Source organism: Nylanderia fulva, unplaced genomic scaffold (assembly GCF_048542155.1).
Source record: "Nylanderia fulva isolate GAGA-0341 unplaced genomic scaffold, ASM4854215v1 Scaffold189, whole genome shotgun sequence".
Lineage (NCBI taxonomy): Eukaryota > Metazoa > Arthropoda > Insecta > Hymenoptera > Formicidae > Nylanderia > Nylanderia fulva.
In genome coordinates this window covers 135,669-154,109 of record NW_028190150.1, presented here as the reverse complement: position 1 = coordinate 154,109, position 18,441 = coordinate 135,669, and the positions used below count along the sequence as shown (strand labels likewise).

At 41.6% G+C, this 18,441-nt stretch overlaps 2 protein-coding genes and 1 pseudogene across 2 annotated transcripts; 2 read left to right on the top strand and 1 right to left on the bottom strand.

The window, feature by feature from the left end:
• The first annotated feature begins 5,979 nt into the window (after positions 1–5,979).
• On the top strand, positions 5,980–7,086 carry LOC146723536 (uncharacterized). The gene has a single exon (XM_085481648.1). The coding sequence runs from the start codon at positions 5,980–5,982 to the stop codon at positions 7,084–7,086; it is 1,107 nt and encodes a 368-aa protein (XP_085337774.1).
• Positions 7,087–7,161: 75 nt separating this feature from the next.
• Positions 7,162–7,835, top strand: LOC146723535 (uncharacterized; annotated as a pseudogene).
• A 2,426-nt stretch (positions 7,836–10,261) lies between these two features.
• LOC114934870 (uncharacterized) lies at positions 10,262–15,664 on the bottom strand. The gene is made up of 2 exons (XM_085481647.1): positions 15,320–15,664; positions 10,262–14,785 (listed from the first exon to the last, which is right to left on the bottom strand). The coding sequence occupies exons 1-2, from the start codon at positions 15,662–15,664 to the stop codon at positions 10,262–10,264; spliced, it is 4,869 nt and encodes a 1,622-aa protein (XP_085337773.1).
• Between the last annotated feature and the right edge of the window lie 2,777 nt (positions 15,665–18,441).

The window sequence follows — 18,441 nt, the reverse complement described above, 5'->3', positions numbered from 1 at the left end:
TGAAAATATAGGATCGAAAGGGTCTGCATAGCTTAGTTGGTAAGAGCAGTCGCCCGGAAAGTGAAAGACGCGGGTTCGATTCCCGCTTCAGCGACTTTTCGGACCTATATTTTTCTCGCTTATTTCTCCATATGTAAGTTTCGAAATTAATTTATATGTGGAACTTTGGGATCTCAAATTGAGATACAGTTCCGTTTTAATTAATTTTTCGTTTCGTTTCCTTGGCTCTATTGCCCAGCTTAGAAGACAGCATACTTATATTATTTATATTGAGAGCCGATAAAAATATTTATTTCTGAGTTTATTCACGCCTTGGGCTAATCACGGCGGTATTTACTAACATCTACTAAAAAGGCAAATGAAAAATATAGGATCGAAAGGGTCTGAATAGCTTAGTTGGTAAGAGCAGTCGCGCGGGTTCGATTCCCGCTTCAGCGACTTTTCGGACCTATATTTTTCTCGCTTATTTCTCCATATGTAAGTTTCGAAATTAATTTATATGTGGAACTTTGGGATCTCAAATTGAGATACAGTTCCGTTTTAATTAATTTTTCGTTTCGTTTCCTTGGCTCTATTGCCCAGCTTAGAAGACAGCATACTTATATTATTTATATTGAGAGCCGATAAAAATATTTATTTCTGAAAAAAATTTATGTTGTAATGTAAAAAAGAGAGTTACTTAGATTATACTTAACATATACATACACGTAATACAGACGAATTTTAATAATATATATATATATATATATATATATTAAAGTTGATTAATAATAAATAAACGATTGTTAAGAAATAAATTTTCTGTTTTTTATTTTATATATTTATCTAATAATTACAAAGAGTATATATTATGTGTAATTCAAGTAAAATAGTTTCTAATTATTTGATTTTGGACTAATCGGCCCGCTGCTAGACCCTACGTGCATTTCTTATTTCTGGAATAATATCGCAGTCATCAACATACATTCCAAAATCTAATAGATCATCCCCTTCTTCCGGTAACGGATCTGGTACATTATGTGCTATGCACATATTATGGAGAACAACACAGGTGTTGATTATTTTAAAAGCTATAACTAAAGAATAGTGTAATACTCGATGCTTTAGGCAACAACGAAATCTCATTTTTAAAAGGCCATTACACCTTTCAATCAACGAACGGCACGACATTTGTCGTTCATCGAGCTTCTGGGGTCATCGGCTGTGCGTTAGCAATAGGTGTTAGCATCCATGGTCGTAAAGGGTATCCTGAATCACCTGCAAATTGAAGCAATTATTATATAAGAGTTTGAAGTATACATATGAAAATACGTATGAACAAAATAAAAAGTATTGCAATAAATATATTGTACATACCGAGCAAACAGAAAGTATTTCTCCCATATCTTACATATATTTGTTCCGCTAGTTGTCTAGCATTTGAATTATTCCAGATGTATACATCATGTGAGCTTCCCGGAAATCGTGCATTTACATTTATGATTCTTAATCAAAAATCACATATCTAAAAAGGAAAATGGAGTTTTATTATACACACACACACACATATATATATATATATATATATATATATATATATGGTATATACATATATGTAGTATAATTAAAATAATTTATATAATAAGTTTAGTAATATAATAATATATTAAAATAATAAATTAGTAAAATTATAACGCTCTTATATGTTGAAATAAAATTGTAAAATGTCAGTACAGGCCAACTAATTTTTTTAGGCCAAATTTTTTTATTCAATAAGTCAGTACAGGCCAAATTTTTTTATTCAATATTTTAATTGAGAGGTCTAAAAACTTCCTTTGAATAAAAAAATTTATATTGACTGGCAACAGAAAGAAACGTTTTCAGGCAGAGTTTTATCTTATTTATTTTTCCAATCATCCTCAATGCCAAAAAGTCGGAATAATATACAATTTAACAGACAGGTGTTTGCTTCTATCACACCCACAATTTTATAGCCAGAATCTTGAATTAGTGGTCAATATACTCTCAAGTAACGGTTATCCTCTTGACATGATATTCAGCAGCATTAATCTCCGAATTAAGCATCTCATTTCCAATGGAATGCCATTTCCAATGGAAAGAATTTAATATATATATATATATATATATATATACAAAGTGCTCCAAAAAAATTGGAACATTGAACAATCTCGAAAAGTATACGTTTTACAGAAAAATTTCAGACAAAAATTGTAGGGAAAAAAAATTTTTTTACTAATCTTATCAATTTGACCTTGGACGGCGTTACCAAAGTCAGAATAAGGTCACCTCGAATTTCTTAGATGGAATCCTATATTTTTAATTACATATTCTTGTAGCTTATCTCGAGAGCTTTCCAAAACACTATAATAAAATTATTTTTTATTGAGTGCTCTTTGAGTTATAAAGGTTAGAAGCTCACAATTTTTTGACATAAAATGTTAAATATCTTTGTAAAATATTCCATTTTCAGTAATCATACCTACTTTCTTGCATAGTATAATAAGATCAATAAACAAAAACAGATAATTGTTAAAAAAAAAATGTAATATTCAATATGCAGCAAGCATACTTTTTTTATAAGCAACTGTTTTTTTACACTAATTCATTGGTCTCATTATTCCGTGCAAAAAAAGATATGATTACCGAAAATGGAATATTTTACAAAGATATTTTACATTATATGTCAAAAAATTGTTAGCCTTTGTAACTCAAAGAGTACTCCATAAAAAATAATTTTATTAGTGTTTTGGAAAGCTCTCTAGATAAGCTACAAGAATATGTAATAAAAAAAATAGGATTTTATCTAAGAAATTCAAGGTGACCTTATTCTGACCTTGGTAACGCAATCCAAGGTCAAACTGATAAGATCAATTAATAGATTTTTTACAACTTTTGTCTGAAACTTCTTTCTGTAAAACGTATACTTTTTGAGATTTTTCAGTGTTCCGATCTTTTTGAGACACTCTGTATATGTATATATACATATATATATATATATATATATATATATATCCTAAAAAAATCATAAAAATGAAAAGGTCAGGCCATGTTCAAAAGAAGATACTCAAAAATTTAAACCTTTCAAAATTTAAACGATCTAATAATAAATTATCACGAAAAGTAACTGATATGTTATTCAAGGTGCCAGTTCAAAGTGAACATACGTAAAGTGTATATTATCTAAATTTAGTAATAATATATTACCATGAAAAGTAACTGTGATATTTTATTCAAGGTGCAAGTTCACATTGAACATACATACATATAAGTAAAGTTGCTCTCAAAAAACTATGATGTTTTTCGATGTCCATTTAGAAATAATGTCAAAGCTCTTACAGAATAATTACTACAACATTTGAAGTACAAAAAGTATTACATTAGAAGAAGATTAGATTAGAATAAGGATTCAACGTATTTTTAAAAACTCTACACACAACGAAGTGAATATACAAAACTATATACAAATACCTTTTTCTTCTGTGTTTCTGAAGAAATCTGTAAGTCAAATGAAATCTTGCTATTCAAAACCTATTTTTTATGATCGCAAGACACTATTTTCTATTTAAAAGACGTCCGCTAAAATTTTAATAAATAGATATTATTTATGATAGAAATGAAGAATTTGTGCTTTACAGTATATGGATAGTACATGGTTATTTCAAACACTGAACCGATGCATACAACAAAACTTTTCTCTGTCTATTCAATAAATTACTGATAATGTTAAATCCCAATCACATATGCCACCTTGCCTAGATTAATGATGGTCATTAACGGGAAATTTTACTAAAGAAAGATTGGAGATTTTTAATTTATACAATTTTCACAACTCTTATTTCAATTATTTATTCTACCCATCGAAAGTTTTTTGAGAGCAGGCCGCCATGTTATTTTTCTGAGTCATTAACAAATTGGTACTCTGGCATTACGAGCAATTATTTTTCATTGTACGGGCTAGTATGAATTTCAAATCAAATCTCTATAAACGACTATTATATTTTGTGCACTAAGAATAACATATCGCACTTATTTTCTAGAATCAAATTGTAATCAGTTTTACTTATATGTATGTATATTCAATGTGAACTTGCACCTTGAATAAAATATCACAGTTACTTTTTATGGTAATATATTATTACTAAATTTAGATAATATACACTTTACGTATGTTCACTTTGAACTGGCACCTTGAATAACATATCAGTTACTTTTCGTGATAATTTATTATTAGATCGTTTAAATTTTGAAAGGTTTAAATTTTTGAGTATCTTCTTTTGAACATGGCCTGACCTTTTCATTTTTATGATTTTTTTAGGATATCAGTTACTTTTTAAAGTACAGATATATAGAGCAGCTTTCTAGTAATTCAAGTATCACAAATATATGTATTTTCGATTCTTATCACATAACTTTGTATAAGTAACAATTTATGCAATACAGTTCAAAATAATTGAAATATATGGTATATATGTACATATATAAAATATATAATTATATTATAATATACATATATATTTTATTTAATCTTATATGTAAATGTTTGTATAATTGTAATAACTTTTAACGATACATTGCACATTTATTTCTATTGCAACAGAATGAATTTATATTCTTGTATAAATATTGAAAATAAAGAATGAGCCCCTCCATCGCCCATTTTCGTGAGAACGCAACCATATATTTTTCTTTGTCTCTCCGATTTTAACACGACATACATATTTCTGTCTGATAATTTTTTTCTTGATGATACTTTTTGAAATGTCATGAAGCCTAGGTCAAATTAGAAACTTATTGCACTCGTTTTAACGCAGCGCTTACAGCAGCTTTTATAAAGCGCCAGAGCAGCCGATATTTTATTTTGGCGCTTACGGCAACTTTTATACAGCGCTAGAACAGTTGATGTTTTAATGTAGCGTTTACGGCAGCCTTTATACAGCGCCAGAGCAGCCTATGTTTTATTTCGGCGCTTATGGCAGCCTTTATACAGCGCCAGAGCAGCCGATGTTTCATTTCGGCGCTTACGGCAGCCTTTATACAGCGCAGTAGGTATACTAGGCCGGTTCTAACCCAGGGGCAATGAGGGGGGTGTGAGGGGCGGGGGGGAACCGGGGGCGAGGGGGGTGACGTCACGCGGGGGAGGGGGTCTTATCAGTAGATAAGTTTATCTTTTGTTTATAAACATATCAGATTACCTGATAAGGGGATCATATTACCTGATAAGGGGATCATGTTACCTGATATGTTTATAAACAAGATAAGATAAGAGGATCATGTTACCTGATATGTTTATAAACAAGATAAGATAAGATAAGCGGCGTCTTTTAGCGGTATCTAAGTTTTCATAAACAAGATAAAATAAGCTTGAGCGATATCTAAGTTTTCATAAACAAGATAAGATAAGCGGCGTCTTTGAGCGATATCTAAGTTTTCATAAACAAGATAAGATAAGATAAAAATTCTACGAATGGTTGCCGCTGTTTCAGAATCCAAGCTTGGATCGAGCGCCGACAATTGGATATCTAAGTTTTCTCTGAAAATCCAAGATAAGATATCTATTACAGCGATATCTAAATTTTCTCCGAAAATCCAAGATAAGATAAGATAATTTGGCGAATTATTAAGAACAAAAGGTTTGCCGACAATCAAGCGGGTTGATCCATACAGGTTGCGACATGTTTGCGCGACGTGTCTTGCGACGGGGTGAAATGAAAGGTAACGGGCGGCCTTATCTATGTATTTCTAAGAATTATCAGCGGGTAGATATCGCACAAATATTTCTCGCGAATTAACAATTGCATCATCATCCCACGAACAAAGGAATGATCGGGATATATAATGAGGACCGATGCAGCTGCCGGGCCTATAGTACCACTGGCGAGCGCACGCTTTCCTCAAGGAAAAATAGCTGTGAGAAAAAAGTTTAATGTGCAAAAAAGTTTTTTTTTGTAATAAGTGTGAAAAAGTGAATTTTTTACAAAAATGGAGAACGTTGAGCGCGACCTGTTGGAGCGTCCTCGCCAAGTTGCTAACTTGGGCGAATATTTCGGATGGCTGCAAGAGTGCGAAGAATTTATCGAAGAGCTGGAAGAACGCAGCCGTGCCAAGCGTCCGCGTCTCTCGATTGGACATAGACAATCTCTGGTGGCAAGAATAGCGCGACTCGAGGGTGCAAAGGTGCGCTTGCAGAGACGGTATGTCGGTGAATCCATGCCTAGTGGCGGCGGATTCAGTGGAGGCGGCAATAACGCGCAAAGATTCGTTTGGCGCGAAATCGATACGGCGTTCGATAGCCGTATACTGACCGGTGCGATAATTAACGCAGACCACATCGAACCGCGTCAGTTTTTGGAAAATGCCGCAGACATTGTAGTCGAGAACGTGGAGAATGTGCTGCAGAGACACATCAGTGTAAAAGTGAACACTGTTTTCAACGGTGAATTTGTGTCCGGTGACAAGCGCGCCAATAAAAGTATCAACACGAGAAACTTTGAACTCTTTCGCACGTCCGATGTACGCGAGTGGTACGAGCGCCGCGTAATCGAGCCCACGCTAGCATCGCTAGAAGAGTTCCAGGAACGCGATAGCGGCTGGGCATTGTCGCGGATAATAGATTTGACAGTGAATGTAAATAAGTACAATCCAATGCGCGCGGGATGTCATGTCAAATTACCGCAAAAAATTATGGCAAAGAGAGCGGTTGTTAATGTGCGATCAGCGGACAATGCGTGTTTCGCATGGTCGGTGGTGGCCGCTCTGTACCCCGCTGAAAGACATGTGGAACGAGAATCCTCCGATCCGCATTACACCACAGTGCTGAACCTCCAAAACATTGAGTTTCCAGTGACTGTGAATCAAATTAAAAAATTCGAACTTGCAAACGACATCTCCGTAAACGTGTACATCATCGAGAACGAGAACATCGTCCCGTTGCGTCTTTCGGAAAAAAAGAAGGACAGGCACGTCAATCTGCTGTACGTGGAGGACGAAAACAGCGTTGGACATTTCGCATGCATAAAAAATCTGTCTTGTCTCGTGAGCTCGCAACTGAGCAAAAAAGCTCATAAAAAATTTATCTGCGATCGGTAAGTATATATTTATTAAACTTAAATTATATTTAAAATATTTCTAATTAAATTTTTTATTTTTTACAGATGCCTACATTATTTCGGAGCGGTGGATAAATTGCAGGCGCATATGGAAGATTGCGGGAAAATGAACGACTGCGCTATCCGGCTGCCGAGCGAGAATGACAAGTGGCTCAGCTTCGACAACTACACGAGGAAGGAGCGGCTTCCGTTTGTGGTGTACGCAGACCTCGAGTGTGTTTTAGCAAAGACCGAAGATGCCAAAAATTATCAACACCATCAAGTGTTCAGCATCGCGTACTATGTACAGTGTTCGTACGACAGTTCGTTGTCCGCGTACAATTCCCGCCGTAGTGTCGATTGTGTCGCATGGTTCGCCGAACAGCTTAAAAATTTAGCAATTCGCGTAAAAAATATTTTAACGACCAATGTTCCCATGGTAAATTTAACGCCTGACGAGTGGTTAAAATTTCGCACCGCGACGCATTGTCACATTTGTGAAAAACCGTTTGACGAAGACGATACACGCGTCCGCGATCATTGCCACCTCACCGGGCGGTACAGGGGTCCTGCGCATTCAAATTGTAACTTAAATTACAAAGAATCATTTTGTATCCCTATAGTCTTTCACAATCTGTCCGGCTACGACGCAGATTTTATTATCGAGGACATAACCATAGCGTTCGAAGGGGAAATCGAATTACTGCCGATAACAAAGGAAAAATACATATTATTCTCGAAGACTGTTAGATTGACACAAGATAATAATTCGAAAAATTATATCAAATTACGGTTTATCGATTCGTACAAATTTCTCAGCGCTAGTCTCGACAAATTAGCGTCATTTTTGGATAAAGAAAAACTAAAAATTTTACATTCGGAATATCAAAATTTAACTAGTGAAAAATTCAATTTATTGACACGGAAGGGCGTCTTTCCGTACGAATACATAGACTGCGTGGACAGATTACAAGACACATGTTTACCGCCGCGCGACTCATTTTACAGTTCCTTAACCGGCGACACAGTATCCGAGAGTGATTACGCGCACGCCGAGACCGTCTGGAGACGATTTTCCCTTCGAACGCTAGACGAATATAGCGATTTATATTTAAAAATTGATGTCTTGTTATTGGCCGATATATTTGAGAATTTTCGCGATAGTTGTATAAAAAGTTACGGACTCGATCCCGCGTATTATTATACTCTCCCCGGATATACATGGAACGTCATGTTAAAACATACGAATATAAAATTTGAATTATTAACAGACATTGACATGGTAATGTTTGTCGAACGGGGTATACGCGGCGGCCTTAGTCAATGTTCAGGCCGATACGCACAGGCTAATAACAAGTACATGCAATCGTACGACCCATCGAAACCCTCATCGTACCTCATGTATTTCGATGTAAATAATTTGTACGGATGGGCAATGTGTCAACCATTGCCATATGCCGATTTTCGGTGGGTCGACGATATATCGAATTTTGACGTTTTATCTATCGCGTTCGATTCGCCTATAGGCTATGTTCTCGAAGTAGATTTAGAGTATCCGCGGCATCTTCATGACACGCACATTGACCTACCATTTTGCCCGACGCGCGATAAGCCGCCCGGCAAGCAGGAGTATAAACTCCTCGCAACGCTTTGCGATAAGAAGCGCTACGTGATACACTATCGTAATCTACAGCAGTGCACGCGCCACGGGCTACGCATAACAAAAATATACCGCATACTACAATTCACGCAGTCAGCGTGGCTGCAAAAATACATTGAACTCAACACGCAGTTTAGAACACATGCAAAAAACGATTTTGAAAAAAATTTATATAAATTGATGAATAATGCGGTATTTGGCAAGACGATGGAAAATGTGCGCAATTATGTGGATGTAAAATTATTAACAAAATGGGACGGACGGTACGGTGCGGAGGCAATGATCGCGAAACCAAATTTTCATAGTACTAGCATATTTTCGGAAAAATTAGTTGCAATTGAATTACGCAAACTCGAAGTTAAATTCTACAAACCAATCTACGTCGGCATGTGCATACTCGACATATCAAAAGTATGCCTTTATGAATTTCAGCACGAATACATGTCACCGCTCTATCGTGACAATTGTAGAGTAATGTACACCGACACGGACAGTTTAATATATCAAATTAAATGTCAAGATGTCTATGAAAAATTGAAACGCGATATCGCTCGATTCGATACCAGCGATTACGCCGCGAATAATGCGTACGGTATCCGCTCGCGAATAAAAAGGTGCCGGGTCTGATGAAAGATGAGAATAACGGCGCGATAATGACCGAATTCGTCGGGCTTAGAGCAAAAATGTATGCTTCGCGGGTGGACGGTAAAAAGAACATTAAAAAAGCAAAAGGTGTCAAAAGTAACGTTGTAGCGCGTAGTATAACATTCGACGATTATACGCGTTGCCTTAATGACGAAATTGAAATGACGCGTCAGCAGTCATGCATAAGATCGAAATTGCATAAAGTGTATACCATCAGCGAGACAAAAATTGCTCTAAGTCCCTACGACGACAAACGGTATGTCGTATTTGAGTCGACCGACACCTTGCCGTGGGGACATTATAGAATACTGTTTTGTTTCTCGTTGGTAAAACCTTGTATAGAAGGTTCGCACGCCAAGGCGGTAGTTTTCGTTAATGATCACTCGCGGATTCGTTTTAATATACTTTTATTCAAATCACAAATTATAATAAGAGTGTTAGAAACGAGGCGGACGATATTTCAACAAAAGGTGTATCGATCTATCTCGTCTCGTGGCTGGACGCTCAATAATGATCCGAGACACGTAGCCAAGGCGCAAAGCGAAAATTTTTGGGGATTTGCGCAGGCGATTCGCGTCGAGCGAAGGAAAGGACAGGCGAGTAACACGTGGATCACATGTGTTTTTGACGTGTTGTCCCGCGTTGGCGCGAATAATTACTGAGATGTCGAACGATAATATAAACGGAGAATTAAACGACCTATACTTTAGGATTAGGCTTATTCCTGAACATACCGCCCGCCTCGAATGTAGGCATTCGAAAAAGTACAAATGGTTTAACAATAATAAAAGACATAATGGAATAAACGCTGTACAAAGAATATCGGTATCTCGTAGATATTTCAATAACAAAGAACGGGTGTTAGCGCATATTAAGACGAGATTCCGCCCGCCATGACGGAATCTTTTACTTCTTCGGTATTAATCGCAACAGGTAAGAAGCATAGTTTCACGATCGGTCGTTTATATTCAGAACGGGAGGTTTTGACCGTGACAACGCGCGTCAGGCCATCTTCTCCTGGATGACAGGCGACAATTCGTCCAAGATCCCAATGGCTTAGCGGAGCCAAGGGATTACGCACTAGGACTATTTGGCCAACTTTAGCAAGTCGCTGGATAACGCGCCATTTTGGGCGTTGTTGAAGAGAATGCAAGTAATCGCTTGACCAGGACCGCCAAAACTCTTCCGTCAGACGTTGAATCATTTGCCAACGCGACAATCGATTCTCGTTAAATTCAAGCACGCTTGGTTCGGCGGGAGCGAGAAGAGAGGTACCGATCAAGAAATGACCAGGCGTTAACGCGTAATAATCGTCAGGATTATCGGAGACGGGAGCGATCGGACAAGAATTCAAGCAAGCTTCAATGCGACAAAGAAACGTGGTCATTTCTTCAAAAGTTAATGTATGGAGGCCGATGCAACGCTTTATGTGGTATTTGACGCTCTTGACACCGGCTTCCCACAGTCCGCCGAAATGTGGTGCGGCCGGGGGGAGGAATTGCCACGCAGTTCCATCGCCAGCGAGACGATTACGAAAGCTTGGATCGCGAATTGCTTTCGCGTGAGTTTCGGATAATTCTCGATTAGCGCCATGAAAGGTTGTACCGTTGTCTGAGTACATGGACTGCGGTAGTCCTCGGCGGGAGACAAATCGCTGGTACGCTGCAATAAAGGTCGGCGAGCTGTAATCGGAAACAAGTTCTAAATGCATAGCCTTGGTCGTTAAACATATGAACAGCGCAATGTAAGCCTTTTGCGATTTGTGTCCTCGGCCGGGCGCGGTTCGGACAGTGATTGATCCAGCGTAATCAACGCCAGTATGTATAAATGCGCGAGCGGCACGGTTAACTCTCGCCTCCGGTAGATCGCCCATGAGTTCGACCGGTTTTTTAGCGCGCTCACGAGTGCATTGTACGCACTGATACAGAACAGCACGAACGGTAGCGCGAGATCGGAGGATCCAAAATTCGTTACGTAATGAAGCGAGTGTTAATTGGGGACCAGCATGTAACGTTCTGAGATGATGATGCTGAATAATAAGAACTAGCAATGGATGTGCTCGTAATACGAGCGGATTCTTCGTCGTTTCTGAAAGGCAAGCATGACGGAGCCGTCCTCTGATGCGAAGAAGTCCGTCAGCGTCTAAATAAGGATTGAGTGTGGATAAGGAACTAGTTTTTTGTAACGGAAGTTGCCGTTGTAAAGTCGAGATTTCAACGGAAAACATCTCGGATTGCATAACTCGGAGCCAGTAATGTTTGGCTTTCTGGATCTCTTCGAGATGGAGGATCGCTTGTGAACACGATGCGCTTTTAGAGGATCGGAGTCGATAAAGAAAACGGTAAAGATAAGCGGTAATTCGGAGCAATCGAGGCCACGAAGAATAACGTGATGCGAGATCCCAACTAGGGGTTACATGTAAAGAATGAATAGGTGGTTGAGAACGCTGTTCAAGGGCGGTCTCGGCTGGTATCGAGAGCTCGCAAGTCGGCCAGGATTCTGGAGATTGGCAAAGCCATGAAGGACCTGACCACCATAAATTATAATTTGCGAGAGCATGGGGAGCTAGACCGCGAGAAGCACAATCGGCAGGATTGTCCTGCGTTGGAACATGACGCCAAGAAACTTCAGGCAGCAAGGACTGAATGATCGAAACGCGATTGGCAACGAAAGTTTTCCATCGAGATGGAGATTGACTTAGCCAAGCGAGTGTGATGGTTGAGTCGGTCCAACAGTGACATTCCATACTCGGAAGTTGAAGAGCGGACCGCACATAATTAACTAACCGAGCGAGAAGGAGCGCCGCCGACAATTCCAATCGGGGAACGCTTATCGTCTTGAGGGGAGCCACTTTCGATTTTGCGATGAGAAGAGAGATGTTAATTGAGCCGTCGACATTAACAACGCAAAGGTAAACAACGGCTGCGAAAGCCATAGTTGAGGCATCGGAAAAGCCATGGAGTGCGCTGTGCAGAGTATGAGATCCGTGCGTCGTCCAACGCGGAATACTGAGCGTCTCGAGATGCGGTAGTTGGTGATGATAAGTTGCCCAGTGGTCGAAATGTTCACCCGGAATGTCGTCGTCCCACTGACATTGGATCGACCACAATCGTTGCATAAAGATCTTTGCACCGATGATGACGGGAGCGGCCCATCCCATCGGATCGAAAAACCCAGCGATTGTCGAGAGAATAGCTCTTTTCGTTTTTCCCGGCGAAGACGGGAGAGATACGCGAAGTTGAAACGCATCGAGCTTTGGATTCCAACTAACTCCTAACACTTTAAGGTGTTCATCGTCTTGGAGGACTTTGTGAGTGGCTAGTCCATGATCGGCAGGATCGAGGTCTGACAAAAGATCTGGAGAATTACTTGCCCACTTTCGTAGGCGAAAGCCTCCTTTAGCGAGAAGCGCGATTAATTGGTCTCGTGTTTGTCGTGCAAGGATATGATCGTCGGCTCCGAACGCGCAATCATCAACGTATGTTTGATGACGTAGAACAGGGACGGCCAACGGAAATTGAGCACCGTCATCTTCAGCGAGTTGGTCTAGCACTCGAAGAGCGAGATACGGAGCGGCGGCAGTGCCGTACGTCACAGTAAGAAGACGGTAGTCGCGAACAGGTTCGCTGGGAGAAGAGCGCCATAGAATGCGCTGGTAATCAGTATCGCGGAAGTCAACTAAAATTTGACGATACATTTTGGCGATATCGGCGGTAAATACGTAACGATATTGGCGCCACTGCATTATGACAGCGGCCAAATCCTTTTGAAGTTTAGGTCCGATAAACAAATTATCGTTTAACGAGGTTCCGTTAGTGGTACGGCAGGATGCATTAAAAACAACCCGCAGTCGAGTAGTTGCACTACTGTCACGTAAGACAGCATGATGCGGTATGTAATAACTTTGATCCGGTTGTACAATTTCTGTCGGTGGAATTTTGATCATATGACCAAGGTTTTCGTATTCCGTGAGAAAGTCGTGGTATTCTGAAGCGATAGATGGATTGCGTTTGAAACGTTGCTCTAAGCGATAGAGGCACGATTCGGCAATGAAGCGAGATTCTCCTAACGAGAGTGGTGGTCCGGTTTTAAACGGTAATCTAACAATATAGCGTCCTTGAGGAGTGCGGGAATGGGTAGCGAGGAAGTGCTCTTCACACTTGCGCTCGTCAGGGCTATGGTGTTGGGTCGGAGGGACCTCTTCAGTCTCCCAGAAACGACGAAGGTCGAAATCTAAGGCTTCAAGGACGACTCCGTGATGCGCGGTCTCCGAAATCGAAAGATTGGTCGGGGACGAAGCGATTGGCCCGGACAAAATCCAACCGAGAGTAGTATTTTGCGCGGTGGGCTCCGTTTCGGAACCTTGTCGAACACCATCGAGTACGAGCATGCCGTATAAATCCGCTCCGATTATTATATCAATCGGGTCGGTACTCATGGGGTCACTATCCGCTAATTGGAGTCCGTCGACATGGTTCCACGTACCCGTCGTGCTTATTCGATTCGGTACATATTTTGTCAACGATCGAAGAATGAGTGCGGTCGTTGAATAAGCGGGTTCGTCGCGATTCGCCGGCGTAATTGTAAGATGAGCGGCGTGACGGACAACGGATTGCATCTCGCTGATGCCGGTGACGAACATTGAACGATTTATTTTAGAGAGTCGTAAACGTTGCGCGAGCGATTCGGTAATAAACGTAGAAACGGAACCTTGATCCAGAAGTGCGCGTGCAGTTATAAAACGTCCAACAGGCGAATAGACTCTCACCCGGGCAGTCGCAAGCAAAATATTAGAATTAGGCGCGACGGTTTTCGATAGTAAATGCGACATGACTTCGTTTACATTTGCGCTTGTTGCTGGCGGTGACTCCGTTTGCACCGGCGGAGTCGAATTATCGAAATGTAATAACGTGTGATGACGTTTATTACACTGGCGGCATACGCGCGAATTCGAACAATCTTTGACGGAATGCTTACTACTAAAACAGTTTAAACATCGTTTTCGCTGCTTAATAAAATCGAAACGTTGAGAGGGTGTTTGCTTTAAAAATGTCGAACATTGGTATAATAAATGATTGGCCTTGCACAACGGACATGCGAACGAAACGGTGGACGCGGTATGCGACACAAGAATTTTTCCTTTAGAGGTAGAGGATGGCTTTTCTTTAGAAAGTGGTACGATCGCCTCGAGAGCGCGAATTCGAGACTCAAGAAATTGATCGAGCTCATTATAACGCGGATATTCCACCGTATCGCCGAGCTTGAGTTCCCAAGCTTTACGCGAGTATTTATCGAGTTTTTGTGCGACGAGCAAAACAAGCAAATCATCCCAATGTTCGACAGGACGGTTGAGATTTCTAAGCGCTTGGATTGCTTTGTTTGTTTGGTCGCGAAGCTGACGAAAGTCATGAGCGGTAATCTAACAATATAGCGTCCTTGAGGAGTGCGGGAATGGGTAGCGAGGAAGTGCTCTTCACACTTGCGCTCGTCAGGGCTATGGTGTTGGGTCGGAGGGACCTCTTCAGTCTCCCAGAAACGACGAAGGTCGAAATCTAAGGCTTCAAGGACGACTCCGTGATGCGCGGTCTCCGAAATCGAAAGATGTCAGTAACGGCAAATTTAACAGCGATTGTAAATGCGTTGTAACAAGACGACGTTTGTTGTCGTACCGAGAAACTAGAATTCTCCACGCGACGTCGAAATTATTATTGGTTACCGCGAGGTGGTCAAGCGCGTTACTTGCATCCCCTTTTACACATGAGCACAAATAATGTAAGCGATCGACATTTGATAAACTATGATTATTATGAATCATCGATTGGAATTTATCGCGAAAGCTTTCCCACTTGTCGATGCTCCCGTCGAAGGTCGGTAGGTTGATCCTCGGAAGATGCGACGCGGGTCGGAAAACATCATGCAAGCCACTTACGTTTTGTGATGATGTAGCGGGAGGGATGCGGGATTCGTAGCTCTCTAATACCTCAGCCATGTAGTCGGCAGCCTCGTTGTAGCAGTCCTCACATTCCAGAAACGAATTCTTTGTGAAGTAGGTATGCGATGCTTTGTCGTCATCGTCCGCATGAAGCCCGATTCGACTGTCGAGCTCCTGGCAAGTGGCAAAGGCTTCCTTCAAGGTGACGAGACGTTGACGTGTCACCGCAGGTGTCATTTTGGCTTGCCCCAGCTTCTTGTAATTGATGAGCGCCCGTGATACGAAACTCATCTTCTGTGTTTGCAGAGCCAAAAGCTCTTCGAAAGATGTCGAGGTGTTCATATCGACGATCGTGATTCGGAATGCCAATAATTGTCCTTGGCGACGATCCGGCTCGAAGGACCAAAATGTTTTGTTTCTCGTTGGTAAAACCTTGTATAGAAGGTTCGCACGCCAAGGCGGTAGTTTTCGTTAATGATCACTCGCGGATTCGTTTTAATATACTTTTATTCAAATCACAAATTATAATAAGAGTGTTAGAAACGAGGCGGACGATATTTCAACAAAAGGTGTATCGATCTATCTCGTCTCGTGGCTGGACGCTCAATAATGATCCGAGACACGTAGCCAAGGCGCGAAGCGAAAATTTTTGGGGATTTGCGCAGGCGATTCGCGTCGAGCGAAGGAAAAGACAGGCGAGTAACACGTGGATCACATGTGTTTTTGACGTGTTGTCCCGCGTTGGCGCGAATAATTACTGAGATGTCGAACGATAATATAAACGGAGAATTGAACGACCTATACTTTAGGATTAGGCTTATTCCTGAACAAATACCGTTGTAAATTATATTTATTATATTTATTATATTTATTATATTTATATTGTAAGGATGTATTAATGAGAAGTATATATATTTTATATATTTTTTGTTATATATTTTATATATATATATATATATGGTATACAATATATAATATGTTATACAATGATTGAATAAAATACATTAAATAACATTGTTTTTATGTATCCAAGAGTTGTGCGAACTGTCGAATCCCAGCCATTTCACGTAAACCTCATCACCCCTCCTGCGCAGTATTTTCTCCACGAGATACACATCTGGACAATTTGCGCGATGCAGCTCGTGCTCGTAAAACGCTCCAGCGATAGATGTCTTGCGATAATCCTCGAGTAGATATGTTACGGGATTAGTATGCTGCACTTTAACAATCTTAAACACCTCGGTTGTCCAATTTGGCGTGTAACCCTTCTCGAAAAATTGTTTGTACTTGCTGACGCGTACCTGATCACCTACTTTGAACTTTGCCGGGCCCGCGATTTTTACACGATTGTACACGGTAGCCAAGAGTCTTTCGGCAATCGCGGGGGTAACGTCGGCGGGTCGCATACCAATCGTTTGATGCTTGCGTCCGTTGTAATCTGATACGAGGCGTGGCAGTATGTCGAACCACTTGTAAGTGCCATTCAGCGTAAACATCTTCCACATGTCGTTCTTTAGCGTGCGATTGAATCGCTCGACGACCGACGCCTTCAGTACCGAATATGTCGAATAGTGATTAATGTCATGTTTTCGCATAAGTCGTTGCACATCGGCGTTGTAAAATTCCTTCCCGTTATCGGTTTGCATGTTTTTCGGACATCTCTTGCTGTCTCGAATTATCTCAGCGATTGCGTCAGCTGTCTCGCTTCCTTCTTTACTCTTGAGTGGTACAGCCCACGCATACTTGCTCAACACATCGATGACGGTGAGTATGTAGTGGTAACCTCTGTTGAAACGGGAGTACGGACGCATCTCGACAATGTCGGCTTGCCACAGATCATCGTATCCTCGCACTATGACATGTCTTCGAGGGAAATTTTTTCTCGCTGACGCGTGCAACTCGTTTACCAACTGCCGTTTCTCCAAACTATGTTGCTCGTTGTTATTTTCACTATTCATTCTCGTTCATACCACGTTGTTTTGGTGTTCTTTCACGTTCGTTCACGTTGTTTCGGGGTTCGTTCACGTTGTTTCGGGGTTCGTTCACGTTGTTTCGGGGTTCTTTCACGTTGTTTCGGGGTTCTTTCACGTTGTTTCGGGGTTCTTTTACGTTGTTTCGGGGTTCTTTTACGTTGTTTCGGGTTTTTTTCACGTTGTTTCGGGGTTCTTTCACGTTGTTTCGGGGTTCTTTCACGTTGTTTCGGGGTTCGTTCACGTTGTTTTGGGGTTCGTTCACGTTGTTTCGGGGTTCTTTCGGGTTAAGTAGTCGTTATAGCGTTGTTCACTCCCGTCCTTGACCCATTCGAAAATCGTCTTTGACTCGTTTGCAGCCTTTTTCACAGTCGTTTCTGATCCGTTCACAGCAGCTTTTGAATCGATCGTAACCGTCCCTGACCTGTTCGCAACCCTTACTGAGTTGGTGATAGCCTTGTATGTAACCTTTAAGGACTTGTTCGTAGCCTCGTTCGCAACCCTGTTTGACATGATCGTAACCTCGATCGTAGCGGTCGCGTTCACCACCGTTTCCAGGTCGTTCACTGCTCCCCCCCGTGGACCACCATCTTGGCGTGGTGGGGGGGCTCACCCTTCGCAAGGGAATAGCCTTGCGAAGGGTGCTAAGAGTGGTCCGCACCTCTCGAGGTACACTGCCCCCGGTCTCGGAGGCATGCCCTCCGTTTCTGGGGGCTCTCCTCGGGGTGTGGAAGATTTCCACATCCCGGGGAGACGGGGCCCACTTCCCCGTTAGAGCTTCGGCTCGTATGTGGTAAGGGATGGCGACCCGGAATTCAAACGCCTGGTGGCATGGCACCGTTAGGAGAAGGGACTGCACGGCGCTTCGGCGCTTCCCTTCCCACCATGCTCTGTGGCCCGACACGCCTGTTGGGTAGGCGGCCTTTGCCGTCCGGGGTTTCCCCTCCCCTCCGTCCTGGGGGGGGCTTGTCACGGGGGCTTTTCCCCGGGGGGAGTTTCTCCCCTGGAATTTGGAGGGGTGGGCGTCGGCGGCGGGGGCCGCATTGGAGGGTGCCGCGCGCGACTACCCGAGGGGCTCTGCCCGGAGGGTTTCCCGAGGGGCTCTGCCCGGAGGGGGTCGCGCCGGCGGAGGGGCCGGTACAGTCACCC

Bases quoted from the DNA above. Each gene is read 5' to 3' on its own strand.
- LOC114934870 (XM_085481647.1), bottom strand. From the start codon at position 15,664: ATGAACACCTCGACATCTTTCGAAGAGCTTTTGGCTCTGCAAACACAG. The intron at 14,786-15,319 runs GTAAGTGGCTTG...GACTTTCGTCAG, and splicing joins CCGCTACATCATCACAAAAC to CTTCGCGACCAAACAAACAA.
- LOC146723536 (XM_085481648.1), top strand. From the start codon at position 5,980: ATGGAGAACGTTGAGCGCGACCTGTTGGAGCGTCCTCGCCAAGTTGCT.